A 16171-nucleotide genomic window follows, 5' to 3' on the forward strand; every position below is an offset into this window, starting at 1 on the left:
AAACACCAAAACTGACCACAAAACAGTCCCAATACCATCCATCTTCCCAGCACAAACTGTTGACCTGCCTGGATGTTTAACAAATAGTTTGTGCTGGCTTAGCAACACAAGGCTGGTTTTCTCTTTTCCCTCACTGGTCTGTTATCCACGAGGTAGGGTGAACAGATGTCCCGATTTTATAGGGACAGTCCCAATATTCGGGGCTTTGTCTTATATAGGCACCTATTACCCCCAAGCCCCTGTCCCAATTTTTTACACGTGCTTTTTGGTCCCCCCCCACCGCCACCACCACTAGGACATGTACATGATGGTTAACAACATGTGCTAATATTCTGTGTGTGAAATCATTGGAACAAACGCAGTGACCCTTTTGTGGAGATACCAGCAACATACATGGTTGCAAAATGTCACTGCTATTAAAGGTTTACACTTATGAATTCATTGTGGACTTCAAGGCTCAGCCCAATTCCACTGCAGCCTTCATTCCCACAGTGTATATGTCTGGGTACCTATATGGCACTCCTGACTGTAGTAGGAATGCCCCAGAAGCATTAATGGATTTTATCCTGTCAGCTAAGTATTATCCTCATTTTGCTAATGGAAAACTGGGGCACAGAGTAAAATTAAGTTACTTGGCTGAGGTTACGCTGGAAGACTGTGACTGAGCTCGGAATTGAACCATGGTCACCTGAGCTTTTGGGGAGTACTTTATTCACTAGACCATGTGTGATGGAGGGATTAGTGGATGGGGTTCTCTGGCCTATATTCAGACTAGATGGTCAGATTTGATGACTACTATAATCATCTAATCTATTAATCAATGAATTCATAACTAAAACACTGCTTGGCACAAAATTTTAACCACCCAGATCGCGCCCCAAGTGTGTGTGATGTCTGAGTCGCGTCTAATTCTCATTTCCTCCCGCTGCCCGCAGAATAAAATCTTTATCTACCGTGGCAAGGAGTATGAACGGAGGGAAGACTTCAACCTGAAATTGCTGACCCAGTTTCCAAACGCCGAGAAGATGACCAGCACTACACCTCCAGGAGAGGAGATCAAGTCTTCCCCTAAACAGTGTATCTTTTAGCTATTGTTTGGTTTGTCATATTCAAGCCCTACTTCCTCTGCTTGAGGTGGCAGAATCTGTCATGCTGGTACTTTTTCTGCACAACATGTGATTAGACTGCGGAACTCATTGCCACATTATGTCTTTGAGGTCAAAGACTTAACAAAATTCAAAGAGGGATCCGACTTCTATATGGATGACATGGAAATACAATAATTACAATGCTAAAAAATGAATAGGGATATAAAACCTCATGCTTCAGAGTTTAAACCAGTTTGTTAGAAGTTAGGATGACATTTCTATGGGGGTCAGATTATCCCCCAGCTACCCACTGTGGGGTTTCTTGCACCTTCCTAGCAAGTGGCGCTGGCCACTGTTGGAGACAAGACACTGGGCTAGATGGATAATGGGTCTGATCCATTCTGGCGTACAACGGGTGAAAGTGGGGTACAAAGAAGTGCCATATCTCATCTCTTCTGGACAGTGCAGTTTATTGTCAGTCGTGAGGAATCTGATTATTTCCAACCAGAAACTGATACTTTTTAAAATTTACTTTTAATTTTTGTAATAATTATAAGTGCTTTGATGAAAGGTGCCAGGTTCATAGCCCTGGAGATTGATTTCTGATTCTCCACCTATATACTGGAGTAACTCAGTCAACAGCAGCGGCATAAAACTGGTGCTACAGAGTGGAGAGTCAGGCTCAAGACTTCTCTTTACTAACAGTAAGGGTGATTAACAAATGCCCAAAGGAAGTGGTGGATTCTCTTGGTGTCTTCAAGACTCAGATGCCTGTCTGGAAGCTGTGCTTCAGTCAAACACAAATTATTGGGCTCAGTGCAGAGATAGCTTAGTGAAATATTCTGGCCTTTGTCAGACAGGAAGTCAGACTGATACTTCCTTCTGTCCTTAAAAATGTGTGAAGTTCTCAACAGCAAAGACACAGCTCAGGCAGCTTCCCCTGCACATATCAACCCGGCCAGCTATCCACTTAGAAAAATTCATTCAAGACCAAACTTGGTATCAAAATTGCCTCCTTCATTTCTGCTGTTTCAGCTGCTTCCTTTGTATCTGTTCATGTTTGCACTAACGTTTTGGCCAGGGGTAGGCCTGAGCTGCACAACGTGGATGCAGATGTGAACTCTTCCCAAGGTTCGGGGATGTTTGGATGCAGGGCTTTGGCTTGGTCCATTATAAGAAGTAGCAGCTGCATTGTTTGGATCTGTTACAGGTCCATTTCTGCTTCTTATTGAATCCATTTGAAAGGACAGGCAGTACTATTGCTCCAAGTACACTGTTACCACAGACAGGTTGATGATTCTGTGAGTAGTTCAATGTCAAGCTTTTTTTATTATGTTTGAAATCCTGTTTCTTTCAGGCCCTTTGAAATTTTTAACAGAAGCTGTATCCTCACTCGCTCTCTCTGTGTAATAAAATAACATCTTGCCCTTTTACGGTTGTTTCATGAAAGGAACTGAACGTATGTTGCAGACGTTCCTTAAACCTTGCAACACCTCAGTGACATAAGGAATATATGGGGAATTACATCAACCACCATTGAAATGCAGCCAATTCTGGGGAGCAGCGAAGCAGCTGATCAACAGCAATATTAGGTGACTGGGCCAGATTGTGTGGCCCTCCTTTTCATTCGGGGTTTTACTTTTGGGGCGTCTTCAGTAGAACAGAACAATGGCCCCAGAGATAGCAGTAACACTAATAAAAAGTGTTTGTGTTTTAGGCCACTATTGTAGACCACGGTATTATTCTTTATTTAATCTCCATCATAGCTCACCAGTGCAAGAGCTGGGGTTAGAGACACCTCTTCGCTGATTTACAAACAAACAGCCTACGTTTGTTAGGTAGCTTTATCAAAGTCTGTTTTCTGGCTGAGAGCTTTGAAGTGGGCTCCAAAATGCAGACATGCTCTGCGTCTGCAAAGCACGTGTCTGTAACACTCAAGGGAAACTGCATTAGCTGGCAATAGTAGCAGCAGATCCCTTCGGCTCTTTATGAGCCAGTTCTTAGAGGGTGACATGCATGCACGCACTGTTACACGAGGTCTTGTGAAGGAATAATGTGCATACTTTAAACGTCATGACAACAGTGCAGGGGACACGGGGATTGTTCAGAAATCCGACACTGAAGAAAATGAGAAGGATGTTCCCTTCCTTCCTTTTATTCTCCCATCCGAGATCCTGGCGTTTTCCATCCTTAACAGGAACCCCGCAGATGTGCAGTGCTTTATAGTGAAGCCTGTGATGAACCTGCCCCCCAACTATAAAGACAAGCCTGTTCCGGAGCAGATCTTAAAGTAACTTCCTTTCCTTTACTTGTTCTCTCTTAGGAACGCCGAGGGGGTTATCAAGGGCACCAACCACAATTTAGCCCGCCTGAGCTGTGGCTTTCCTAAACCTGGGAAACTTAAAAACTCCACATTTGCCACTGGCCAGTGATTCTGATGCCAGAATATTTCCATTTCAAAGCACAGGTGTCTGGGGAGGAGATGAATGTTGAGTTTTTAATGGAGTTCATTGCGTTTCCCCGAGCTCAGCCAGCGCGATCCCCCTGTTTGAATTCACTCGCCACTGGTTCTAAACTAACCATGTTCAAACACGGTTGTGTACAGGTCCGGAGCCTTCAAGGCTTAGCTGCCCTATTATTTTGTTTGTTGTATTTCCATAGCCCCTAGCGGTTTCAGTTGAAATTGGGTGCCTCATGCTGTACAGTGAGAGACGGTCCCTGTCCTAAAAAGTTTGTATTGTAAATAAACAAGAGGAAGAGAGAGGATGGAAGGGGAAACTGAGGCAGGGAGGTCAAGTGACTTGCCCAAGGTTACACAGCTGGTTATTGGCAGAATTGTAGCAAGGGAGGGACTTGGTCTCCTACAGGAATCCAGTAGTAGTTCGTGGCATTCATCCTGCAGGCTGAGTGGGAATTCGAAAGCTCCTTGATTATTATATAGTTGTGATATAACATGGGCGGGGGGGGTAGGTGCGGAGTTGTGCTGCCCACACAGGCCAGAAGGTTGTGTTCACAAACATGGAAGAGCTGTGTTTTTAAATCTGGTAGGCACAGGACATCCTGATCTTCCACCCGCACCTTGGCAGCAGGACCCACCTGGTGGGGAGAGCTGCTCCCTGATTTCCTAGACCAGTAATGGCATTGCAGGGCAGAGTAGAGGGTACTCACAACTTGATCCTCATCTTCCCCAGGGCTAAAGTATAGGTAGAACATGGCTTTTTGCAATGTGCACAGGGGAGAATAAATTGTAGACCATGGCTGGGCCACAACCATGTTTAAGCCTAGCTATTTTTGGAAAAGAACAAGAGGAGGAGGAGAACCCGCCCCCCCATTTATTGTGTCCTTCCTTAGCTACTACAGAGCCAATGAGGTGCAGCAGTTCACATATTCCCGGCCGTTTAGGAAAGGAGAAAAAGATCCGGAGAATGAATTTGCGGTGAGTCCTTCACTTTCTGTTCAAAACGCCTCGATTCTCTAAGCAATGGGGGAACTGCTCTTTGTGCATTGCCTTTCTCTTCCTTTCAGAGGGCCCTGACACCTTGGTACCTACCGAAGCACCAAACAGTGATATGAAAATCAACAGATCTAGAACGTGTTCCTCATCTCCCCAGCTGTAGCAACGGGATTTGATTATTTAAATGTGGGGAAAATCAAGAGCTGGGCCTGATACCATGATCTGAACACAGAGCTGATCTGCTCTGGAATGGAGGTCTGGAGCTGGGGTCCTGCCACTTGGAATTCTCTTACCCAGTAGTCCAAGATGGGTCTCTTAAGCAGCATCCCTATGGAGTGCAAATGTGTGACTGGGGTTTGTGGTGGGTGTGATGATGTATGAGGGAATCAAGCCCAAACCCATAATAAAGCCTCAGTAAAGACCACAACACTTTGAATTTAATCCAGCAATGGAGGTGGGAATTTCAGTAGAGTTTATTTCAGAGTAGCAGCCACGTTAGTTTGTATCTGCAAAAAGGAAAGGAGTACTTGTGGCACCTTAGAGACTAACAAATTTATTGGAGCATAAGCTTTTGTAAGCTACAGCTCACTTCATCGGATGCAGATGTAGAGTTTATGGAGCCTGAGTGTAGCGTGTTAGCATCTGTTTTTGTTGCTTCCCAGAAGAGCCGTTGCTGCTATGGAGTGGTGATGCGCGATGTAACGCACTGTCTCAATGTGTTGTATCCCCCTCTAGGGGCTGGTCCACGTAGAGGGTAACAACCTATTATTGCTACGAGCTAATGGACTTACTCCGTTAGCTTTAATGGTAGGAAGCTGTGCTTTGCTGCTGAAAGGCCTGGGTTCTACCCCTGTTGTTGACCTGTCATGATCACACGGAAGTCATTAAATCAGCCCAGTGAGTTGCAGCAGTCTGGTCTAGAGGTGCTGGAAGCCTGGCCTTGAGCCCTAAAACATGTGGGAGTTGAATTGCAATGATTTCCTTATGACTTTGTCTCTTGAATTCCCTGACCAGACCATGTGGATTGAAAGAACGACCTACACAACCGCCTACACGTTCCCAGGCATCCTCAAGTGGTTTGAAGCCAAACAGATTACGACGGTGAGTCCTTGGAAGAGGTGCATTCCGGTAAAGGGACTTTATATGTCAATATCTGGTCAACGTTGGACTTTTGACAGGCTGGATCGGACCTTTGGCCCATCGTGTCTGATGTGCTGACTCCAGCAATGGCCAATACCTCATGTTTCAGAGGAAGGCAACCCCCTCTATCTTCTATAATGCACCTGGCTATTTGACCGGTGCAGCAGGGAACCCCACCGCACGCAAAATAAGTCCCAGGATAATTGTACGGTGCGATGGCCAAATGCACCTCTATTTCAAACCCACCGTGCATGGTGGTAGGGAAAGGCCCAGTTCACCAAAAACATGTTTTGTGTGCTTTAGTCCCATGGAAATCATGGGGATTTAAATAAGTGCTTTAAGTTAACCACACACTTAAGTGCTTTGCTGAATTTCGGTCCAGTCCCAGATTTCTGCAGGTTATTGGCATGAGAAACGGTCTTTCTTAAAGATATGGTGAATGGGGCCCCTGTACAAGTAGAAAGAATGAATCCTCTGTGTGTCAAGTTCCAGGCTGTTTTTTAATGTGTCCATCACTTGTGTCTTTATTGTACATTATCCCCCCTCTGGCAGGTTGAAAGCTACATAGGGCAGGGGACAGTATTAGACAGAAGCAATTGTTGGGGCTCTTTCTCTTTTGGGGGCCCGGTGGTTCTGGGCTGACTTGAGAACACACAGGTTATCCTGATCTTCCCCTCTCCCCAACGTACCCTGGCAGCAGATCCCACAGGGTGGGGAGAGCTGCTACCTAATCCCCCACTGCAGCAATGGTAATGTAGGGCCTGAGTGGGAGACACATGCAGCTTGAGCCTCGTCACCCCAACTGGCAGTAGCATCAGATCAGAAGGAAATGACCCACTGAATGACTGATCTCTGTTTTCCCACTGGCAGCAGGATGCACATAGGGAGGAAAGCCGCTGTCCAATCTCCCACTCCTGCAGGACTGGAAGGGAGGTGGTACTTGTACCAATCGACCATTCTAACAGCAGAATGGGATCAGGAAGCCGCTCGGAATCCTCTTGTCTGCCCTGCTTTTCCCCTGCTCTTGGTTTGAGGCCTAGCCCTGTGCTATGGTGTGCGAAAATTCACGGGCAGGATGGCGGGAGTTTCCAGAGAGGGTCAGTGCGGGATTTCTCAGTCTTCTCTTCATTACCATTCAGGAGGAGATCAGCCCTTTGAAGAATGCCATCGAAACCATGGAGCTAACCAATGAGAAAATCAGCAACAGCGTCCAACAGCATGCCTGGGATCGTGCCCTGCCTCTGCACCCGCTCTCCATGCTGCTGAACGGCATTGTGGACCCTGCAGTCATGGGGGGATACACCAACTATGAAAAGGTCAGCTGGCTCCATGTAGCGCTTATCTCTCGTCCAAGGTGTTGACTTCCAAGTGGAAGGATGGTCTTGTGGCTGAAGCACTGACCTGGCTCTTGGTTCAATTCCTAGCTACTACACGGACTTTGGGCAAGTCGCTAAAGGCCAGATTTTTAAAGGTATTTAGGTGCTTAACAGGATTTTCAAAAACACCTATGATCTTAGCACCCATCAGTGGGCACCTAAGTAGCTTTTAAAAATCTGTCCCTTAATCTCTCAATGCCTAAATTGCCCATCTGTAAAATGAGGATAATGCTACTTTCCTTCTTTCGCTCACCACTGTTCTAATCTGTATAGATTCAAAGAACAATAGAAAGAACAAAGGTAAGCAGAGGAAGGATGGTCTAGTGGTTAGGGTGCTAGTCTAGGAATGGAGAGAAATGGGTTCTGTTCCTTGCTGTGCCACAAACTTGGGCAAATCACGTAGTTGCTCTGTGCCTCAGTTCTCTATCAGTATAATGGGAACAACAATACTTCCCTACATCACAGGGATGTTGTGAGGATAAATACATAAAAGATAGTGAGGTGCTGTGGTGATGGAAGCCAGATAAATGTGTGGGGGGTAGGTCTGCCCTTAAAAATTATATTGACTTAGCTATGGTGCTCAGGGCTGTGGAAATCTTCATGCCGTAATTAGGTCTATTTAACCCCTGGTATAGACACACCGAGGATGACTGAAGAATTCTTCCATCAACTTAGCTACCTCCTTTTTGAGAGGTGGAGGATCAGCTACATCAGTGGAAAAACCCCTTCTGTCGATACAGAAAGCACCCCCCCCCCCCGGTAAACAGAGTAGACAGAGATCAAAGTAAATTGACTTGTGTCTCAGTTTTAATAATGTAAAATGCTGACAGGAAGACCAGGGATTTTTTTTATAATCACTGTCTAGCTGTCAATATATATTTTGTCTTGATAGTGTGACGGCAAAGAGCAGTCGAATCAGAATGAAAACACAATCTGTCCCTTCGCAGTTTGTGCCTTTTTTTGGCATGGCATGTATCTCCCTTGTTAATTATACTGAGCTGAAGACAGTTATTACCCCAGCCTCTAATCACATTGCGGAGTCCTGAATAATGCCATCTCTGGCATGAAATGTCATGGTGGTTTTCATAGCTTCAGTGTGTGGTGCTGGAAACGTGTTTGATTTTTAAAAAGTGTCATGATCAAACAAAATGAAGCACAGACATTGAAGGGACTTGTGTCAGATTTAACCCTGGTGTCAATCCCCCGATTCCAGAGGGATTGCACACTCCAGCAGGGATGAATTTGGCTAAGTATTTTCCCATTTTATGAGTTAAAGTTAATGTAAAGTTTAGAATTATGAAAATGGGAAAGCATTTAAAACAAGGAAACTCCAGGTATTTGTAACCACATCTGGAAATACTCACAACCGGTTCATATTTTCCTACCTCGACTAAGGATTAGCAGAGAGAGAGTCTGGCATTTGTGGGCGGCCTGAATCCTGAGCTTTAATTGTGTCATTGTAGCTGGAAGCCAAAAGTCTCCATTGTACCATGGGCGTGCTTTCTTCCTCGAATAATGAAACTCTTCCAAGAAAAGTACTTTGGGTCCAGCCCTGCAGTTCTCTCTCAGGGTACCCAGCTGTTGACCTCAGTGGGAGTTTAGGCTTTGTAGAACCATACTCCATTGGCCCACAAACACCTGTACATAAAATCCAGTTAACAGAGTGCAGTTTTAAAAGTGGATGGAAAGCTAACAAGTATTTTACCTAGAAAATGTTCTTTAAAATTGCTTATCCTGTGAACTGTGATTGTGGGAAACTTTGAGACTACGTTCGGTCACAAACCATGTGAATTGGTGGGAATTTAGTCCTGTTTTAAGGATCCAAATCAGGAAATGACTTAAGAACATGCTTACCTTTAGGCATGAGCTTAAATTCCTTTGGCTTCAATGTGTGGTTAAAGCTAAGCACATACTTAAGTGCTCTCTTGAGTTACAGGTGTTTTACTGAACCAGGGGCCTTAGTGAAAGCTTAACTGTGGAATCGCTACTGTTGCTTCCGTCACAAAACCCCATATAATTGCTCTGCTGGGAAATCAGTTCCACATGTGGGCTTGGATTCCTCAGCACAGAGGTACCAGAGGCACAAGGGTGGCTTACTAACCTTTTTGAGGTTGGAGTTAAAAATTGTGTGTTTGGGTACAGTTTTGAAGGATTGCATGAGTACTCTGTTGCTTGTATGCTGGAGTTTAAAGAAACTTTGTTACTGAGATGCGGATTGTTGTGGAGTCTTCTGCCTTTTGGGTGGTAGGTCGGGTGAAGGGAGGTTACTCTGGATATTAATACGTAGTGCAGGTCAAATGCTGAGGAAACGCTTGACCTTTTTTATTTTTCCCACTGAAATTTTGAAAATCAAAAATATTCAGCCAAGTGGTTGTACTTTAGCAAATTTCAATGGAGAAAAAATGTCAAAACACTTGAGGGGGGGAAAAAAGCATTTTTCTCATGGTTTTTGAGAGAAAAAATCTTAGCTCTTAATTTATTGAAGAAGAAGAAGAAAGTTCTAGCAGCTGTAACATCAGACCACACTCGTTAAGAGACCTGGGAATCTTATCGAAAGAAAGTATTTCACTAGGGGTAAGGACCCTGTCTGAAACTCGTTGGTCTGAAACAGATCTTTGTCGCTTGCTATTGGTGTTCTTCAGGTTAAAAGCCAACTGTAAAGAAAACATAATGTTTTTATGTCTTCTGCTTTCCTCTTTGCTTTCAGGCCTTTTTCACGGAGAAGTATCTCCAAGAACATCCTGAAGATCAAGATAAAATTGAACTACTTAAGCAATTAATTGCCTTACAGGTACCATATTGGGACGGGGGGAGAGAGAAAGAGAGAGGGAGAATTGTCACATTGTGTGTGTGTGTGTGTGTGAGATGTTTGTACAAAATTTTGAAACAACACAAAGAAGAGAGGTGTTAAAAGAACGCAGTGCAATGTCTGTACAATCGTCCCTTATTTTAAAAAGTTCTATGGTATTTTTACTTAGTGGTCCAAAACACTTCAGTCGCACTTTGGCACAGGCTAACTTCCTCTTGACCCTAGTGGAAGTTGAGCTTTGATTAGAACCACATTGCTTGGCCTACAAACACCTGTGCATCCAGTCCAGGTAACAGAACATAGAATACAAATACACGAATGTAATCTAAAGACTGAGGTAGGTCAGAGCTGAATTTTAAAACTAGATGAAAAATTATCAAGTATTGTACCTAGAAAATGCTCTTAAATTTCTTTTTCCTCTGAACGGTACTGCAGTGCTTTGGACTATTATTCTGGAATATGATGGGTAGATTTTTCTCATTATCCTAAACGGTTGCTCATCCCCTTTTCCTTTTTATTTTTTATTTCTCTTCTTTACCCCACTTTTTTTTTTTTTTTCATAATTCTGACAGTTGAAAAGTCACGCAGCCTGACCTGCTCTGTATGTAACCATTAAAATCGATAAGGAAGTTGTCATGAAAATTCCACTGCAGTAGGACGTCAACTTGTTCCCGTATATTTCCATGTAATGGAGCCAGGTTAAAGCTACTTCACAGTTATATTGCTTTGGAGACTGAGTGCTCTCCCCACACTTTACATACCCCATGCTACACACATACAGGATCATCGTGTGAACACTGGGGGTTTGGAAGTGACAGAGAGAGAGAACTCCTTCTTGACCCCTGCAGCACTCAGCTTTCACTCTGGAGCATGAGAATTGATTTTCTTCCTTGCTTGCTTTCTTGCTCATAGCATTAGCTCATAGTATTTTGCTCCTTTTTTTAGATGCCTTTGCTGGCTGAAGGGATTAGGATTCATGGTCAGAAACTGACTGAGCAGCTGAAGCCCCTGCATGACAGGCTGACAACCTGCTTCAAAGAGCTGAAGAAGAAAGTAGAGAAGCTCTACGGTGTGATAACTCTGGTAAACATGACTTGTTTGTTTAGTGCAGTGTCTCAAAGAAACAGCCCGGAATTACCCTCTCCTTGTGAGTAGCATGTCCCAGCTCCTCACAGCTTTTGTTTAATATCGTCTGCAGCCTTCCTCCCTGACGGAGAGGAAGCAGAGCAGGTCAGGCTCCGTGGTATTGCCTTACATCATGTCTTCCACGCTGAGACGGCTGTCTGTCACCTCTGTGACTTCCTCTGTGGTATCTACGTCCTCCACCTCATCTGACAGCACCTCCTCCAGGCCAGGATCTGATGGGTTAGTGACTGCCCTTTTCAAAAATGTCAGACATTTATGGGGAGTGGGAATCACTTTTGCTCGTGGAGGTTATTTTAATATCACCTTCTCAAGGGATGCAGCTTTATAACTTTCTTTTGCTTTTAAAATAGGTTTCATCTAACCCGCAAATAATAGTACTTAGTTCTTACAGAGCACTTTTTGTCAGTAGATCTCAAAGGGGTTTAGAATGGGGGTCAATGTCATTATCCCCACTTTACAGATGGGGAAACTGAGGCACAGAGAGGCGGGGGAGACTTATCCAAGATCACCCAGGAGGCCAGTGGCAGAGCTGGGAATTGAACCCAGGTCTCCTGAGTCCCAGTCTGATACCCTATCTGCTAGTCTGCCAAATGATGTGGGTAATATAGTACAGTGAAACCACAGCATTTCTGTTCTCCTAAGAGAATCACTGAACCCTGGAAGATGGAGATTAAAACATCCTATGAGGTCTGTAGTCCAGTGGTTCCCAAATTGTGGCCTGCAGAGAACTGGATGGTCAGTTAGTGCTACCTCAGCTGCTGTGTTTCCAGCTGGGAAATGGTACAGAAGGGAATTGCAATCCTTTCCTGACATTACTGTTCCACGTACGCATTTGCAGTTGTTACACCACAGGGCCTAAATGCCTTGCCCACGGTCACAGAGCAGATCAGTGGCAAAGCTGGGAAGAGACCCGCAGGTTTTCCTGACTCTCAGGCCAGTGCTCGGTTCATTGGACAACACTTCCTTCAATGCATAACACAGTGCAATTTCAAAAGTGCCCACGTAACTTAAGCGCACAAGTCCCTTTGACAGGTTTCAGAGCAGCAGCCGTGTTAGTCTGTATTCGCAAAAAGAACAGGAGGACTTGTGGCACCTTAGAGACTAACCAATTTATTTGAGCATAAGCTTTCATGAGCTACAGCTCACTTCATCAGATGCATGTAGCTCACGAAAGCTTATGCTCAAATAAATTGGTTAGTCTCTAAGGTGCCACAAGAAGTCCCTTTGAAAGTCTTGTGCTCCTCACTCACTTTTGCACAATTACTCTCGTGCATACTAAAAAGTGAGGGTCTTCTCACTGGAGGGCTAATGCTTCTGGCTTTGTGTCTGTCCTTCGGTATGGGCTGCAGATCCATTCTCGAGCCTCTCTTGGAGAGAAGGCTGTCGACGGCTTCCAAGGCTGAAGAGCTGCCTGTCAAGGAAGACGCCGATAACCGGATTAACAAATTCAAGCGGAAGGACCGGAGTATTAGCAAGTCTCAGGTTATTGTGGAGAAGGAGCCAGAAGCTGAACTGACTTCCAAAACGGTAACAATAATAGTAGTAATAATAAAATCCACAGTGGGGGTTTCATAGTTCTTGCTTCTCCTTCAGCCTTGTTTGTCATTGGGATCTTCATTCAATACTGGGAGGGGTTCGAATACCAAAAGCCCTGGTCAGCTAAATAATTACTTGCCTGTTGTTTGGAAACCTTGTTTCAGGAGCCACAGTGCAGTTTGATTTGAAGTAGAAACTTGAAGTCCCAGGTGCTGAAAGTTCCACTAGGGGAGTGCTCATCACCCTCGTCTCTCACAGATGCCCAGGACAGTTTCAAACAGACAGCTGCTATCTAGCCACTCAAAAAATCCAGCTGGAGGGCCAGATCCTCAGCAGGTATAAATCAGCATGGCTCCATTGGAGTCAAATGTACAGCCGCTGAGGATTTGGCCTGCGATTTAGGAATTGAGAAGGGACGATCCAGTGGTTAGGACACTAGAGCTTGAAAGAGAGGCTGCTCTGCCACAGATCGGTGAGCTTGGACAAGTCATTTAGTGCCTCATTGTAAAAGGTATTTGGGTGCCTCACTCCCATTGATTTCAATGGGAATTAGAAGCCTGGCTGGCTCATGCCCTGAGGGAGGGACCGCAAAACTGGTCTGCATGCAGCTCTGGGGTTGAAGATGTGTTGAATTTGAGCCTGATCCAATGCCATTTAAGTGCTACTGTTGATTTCAATGGGAGTAGAATCTAGGGCTTCATCCCTGGGTTGAGCTGTCAGCTGCTCTTTGCTTTTGATCCCGATTCAGCGGAGCACTTAAGCATGTAGAAGATCAGGGAGAAAAGTCTGGCAGGCAACTTGGCTGTTGGTTAATGCCCCACCACACGATAGGGAGCTAAGAAAAGCAGAGACGAATTCTTAGTAGAATCTGTACCTCTGAGGGTAAATTCCCCATATGATTGGCTCAGTGAAACACATGAGGCTTTTGAGTTGTATTTTTCTTACTACATTGCAAAATACGCAGATGTTGATTTGGAGAAGTGTTTGCAGGGAAGTCAGGAGTCTATTCCATGACTGACTAGTCCAGTTGAGGATTTAGGGAGACTCTGGTGTGACTCTGGGCAGCACTGGCTGTATAAATTAATCTGAGGCTTGGCCTGTGTGCAGCAGCCTCAATAGTTCTCTCTTATATTCGTTATGCCCAAGTCCTGTCTCTTCTGCACAGTGAAAAACACACCAGCATTCAGCGGTGAAAGGTAGCTAATGCAATAGATCTCCACAAAGAACACGTTGTGTTCTGTAATATATGTAAACCCTGCCAACTTCTCCTGATCGTAATGAAGTGTCATCTAGAAATGGACCAAAATATTGCATAGGCTGGATTTTCAACATCTGTGTCAAATTTCAGCTATGTTTAGCTATTGAAGGGGGGCAATGTTTAATAGAAGAGGAATTGGGCAGGGACAGACTCTCTAAATGGAGCTGTTGAAGGCACCATCCCCGCAGAAAGTCAAGAGCAGGTTAAATAAGATGTTAGTCTGTCTATCTAGATCAGGGGTGAGCAAACTTTTTGGCCCGAGGGCCACATCAGGGTGCGCAACTGTATGGGGGGCCAGGTAGGGAAGGCTGTGCACATGTCCCCGAACAGCCTGGCCCCGCCCCCATCTGACCTCTCCCACTTCCCGCCCCCTGACTGCCCCCCTCAGAACTCCCCACCCATCCAACCCCCCCCGCCCCCTGCTCCTTGTCCCCTGACTGTCCCCCTCAGAACCCCCCACCCATCCAACCCCCCCGCCCCCTGCTCCTTGTCCCCTGACCACCCCACCCCCTATCTAAATCCCCCCTGATCCCCCCCCGCTCCCCAAACCTCTGCCCCATCCAACTGCCCCCTGTCCCCTGACTACTCCCAGGGACCCCCTACCCCTTATCCAATCCCCGGCCCCCTTACCATGCTGCTCAGAGCAGCATGTCTGGCAGCCGCGCCGCCTGGCCAGAGCTAGACATGCCGCTGCTGTGCCCTGGAGGAGTGTGCATCCCGCTGCCCAGAGCGCTGCCGGCACGGCAGCGGCATGGCTGCAGGGGAGGGGAGACAGCGGGGCAGGGAGCTCAGGGGCCGGGCAGGACAGTACAGTCCCGCGGGCTGTAGTTTGCCCACCTCTGATCTAGATATTCCTGCAGCCCCCATCTCTGTAGTATTTGAGCGCCAAAAGACCATTATTGAATATTCCCTCATGGCATCACTGTGAGGTAATGCCAGTATCATTAGCTCCATTTCACAGACTGGGCAACTGAGGCAAAGATTTTCAAAGAAGCCTAAGGGAATTAGGCACCCAACTCCCAATCTGGGTGTCTAACTTTCTTAGGCGCCTTTAAAAATCTCAGCCAGCGAGGTCAAGCGACTTGACCAAGGCCACACCAGAAGTTTGTGGCATGGTTAAGAATTGCATCTCGTTCTCCCAAGTTCCAAACCAGTGGGACTCCATGAGCAAGACCCGTCCTTCCTTAGTTGGAATAAGAGAGGGATTGGTTCTGCAAAATGCAGCCTCTTGGACTGAATGACCCACACGGTCTCTTCTGGTCCTGGTACTGATTACCTGAACCATTTTTCTTTGCCTTCTCTCAGGAGCTGCTCCTTGCAAAAGTGTCCATAGAATGGCTAGGCCAAGTGCAACTGTTTTCCACCCTGAATTCCTTCCCTGATATCAGAAGCCTCTTCCTTCCTTACCTGATACAATGAAATCTTTGTGAGCAGTGCTATCCAGTTAGTAAGGTCCCCACTGAAAATTTGACCAGCAGTGCTAGCATCATATGTCATAGGAGTTACAGCACTCGCCTTTTGACATTGCTTCGCCAGTTCTGTGTTTGCACTCTTATGTTTCACCTAAATGCACCTTTCTGTCTTGTACATGGCTCTTCTGGTACATGCTGATCCCTTCCTGACAGGTCTGGTTATTCCCTGCATGCGCAGCCACCTTGCCGACTTCAAACGGTTTTGTTTACTCTGTGTTTTCCCTCAGAGCACATCAGAAAAAGCACAGAGACCAAAGAGTCTTCAGTTAGGAGACGGCAGACTGACACTGCATCAGGCTTCCTCACTCCAGCAGTCAACCCCACTCAGCCCGCCCCCCATCACTCCGAAAACCCCAAGAACCCACAGTAAGTCCTATTGCACTGTAGTTTGCTTTCCACTTCCTTCTGGGCAGTGTCTGTGGTAATAGAATATACCAGCGGTTCTCAAACTGTGGGTCAGGACCCCAAAGTGAGTCACGACCCCATTTTAATGGGGTCACCAGGGCTGGCATTAGACTTGCTAGGGCCAGGGCCAAAGCCAAATCCTGAGCCCCACTGCCCTGGGCCAAAGCCCAAGTCCCACTACCCGGAGTCAAAGCCAAAGCCCGAGGGCTTCAGACCTGGGTGGCGGAGCTCAGGTTACAGGCCTCCTGCCTGGAGCAGAAGCCTTGGGCTTCAGTTTTGGCCACACCAGGCTTTGAAATTGGCTCCCCCGCCCAGGGCAGCAGGGCTCGAGTGGGCTCAGGCTTCAGTCCCCCGCATTCTGGGATCAGGTAGTAATTTTTGTTGTCAGAAGCCGGTCACAGTGCAATGAAGTTTGAGAACCCCCTGGAATACAGGCAGTCCTCAGACTTACGACACAATTGGTTCCTGAAAATTGCATCTTGTAAGT

The 16171-nt window shown here is 46.1% G+C and overlaps 1 protein-coding gene across 1 annotated transcript in view; it reads left to right on the forward strand.

The window, feature by feature from the left end:
* Positions 1-16171, forward strand: part of DOCK5 (dedicator of cytokinesis 5) — a 132253-nt gene that overhangs the window by 106369 nt on the left and 9713 nt on the right. The window contains exons 41-50 of the mRNA XM_084615232.1: positions 936-1077; positions 3297-3378; positions 4440-4524; positions 5557-5643; positions 6822-6998; positions 9766-9849; positions 10813-10950; positions 11066-11232; positions 12363-12540; positions 15507-15645. Coding sequence (XP_084471358.1) covers positions 936-1077; positions 3297-3378; positions 4440-4524; positions 5557-5643; positions 6822-6998; positions 9766-9849; positions 10813-10950; positions 11066-11232; positions 12363-12540; positions 15507-15645 — 1279 coding nt within the window. The remainder of the gene's footprint in view (positions 1-935; positions 1078-3296; positions 3379-4439; positions 4525-5556; positions 5644-6821; positions 6999-9765; positions 9850-10812; positions 10951-11065; positions 11233-12362; positions 12541-15506; positions 15646-16171) is intronic.

This window comes from Lepidochelys olivacea (assembly GCF_965140295.1).
Source record: "Lepidochelys olivacea isolate rLepOli2 genome assembly, chromosome: 26".
NCBI classification, from domain to species: Eukaryota; Metazoa; Chordata; order Testudines; family Cheloniidae; genus Lepidochelys; species Lepidochelys olivacea.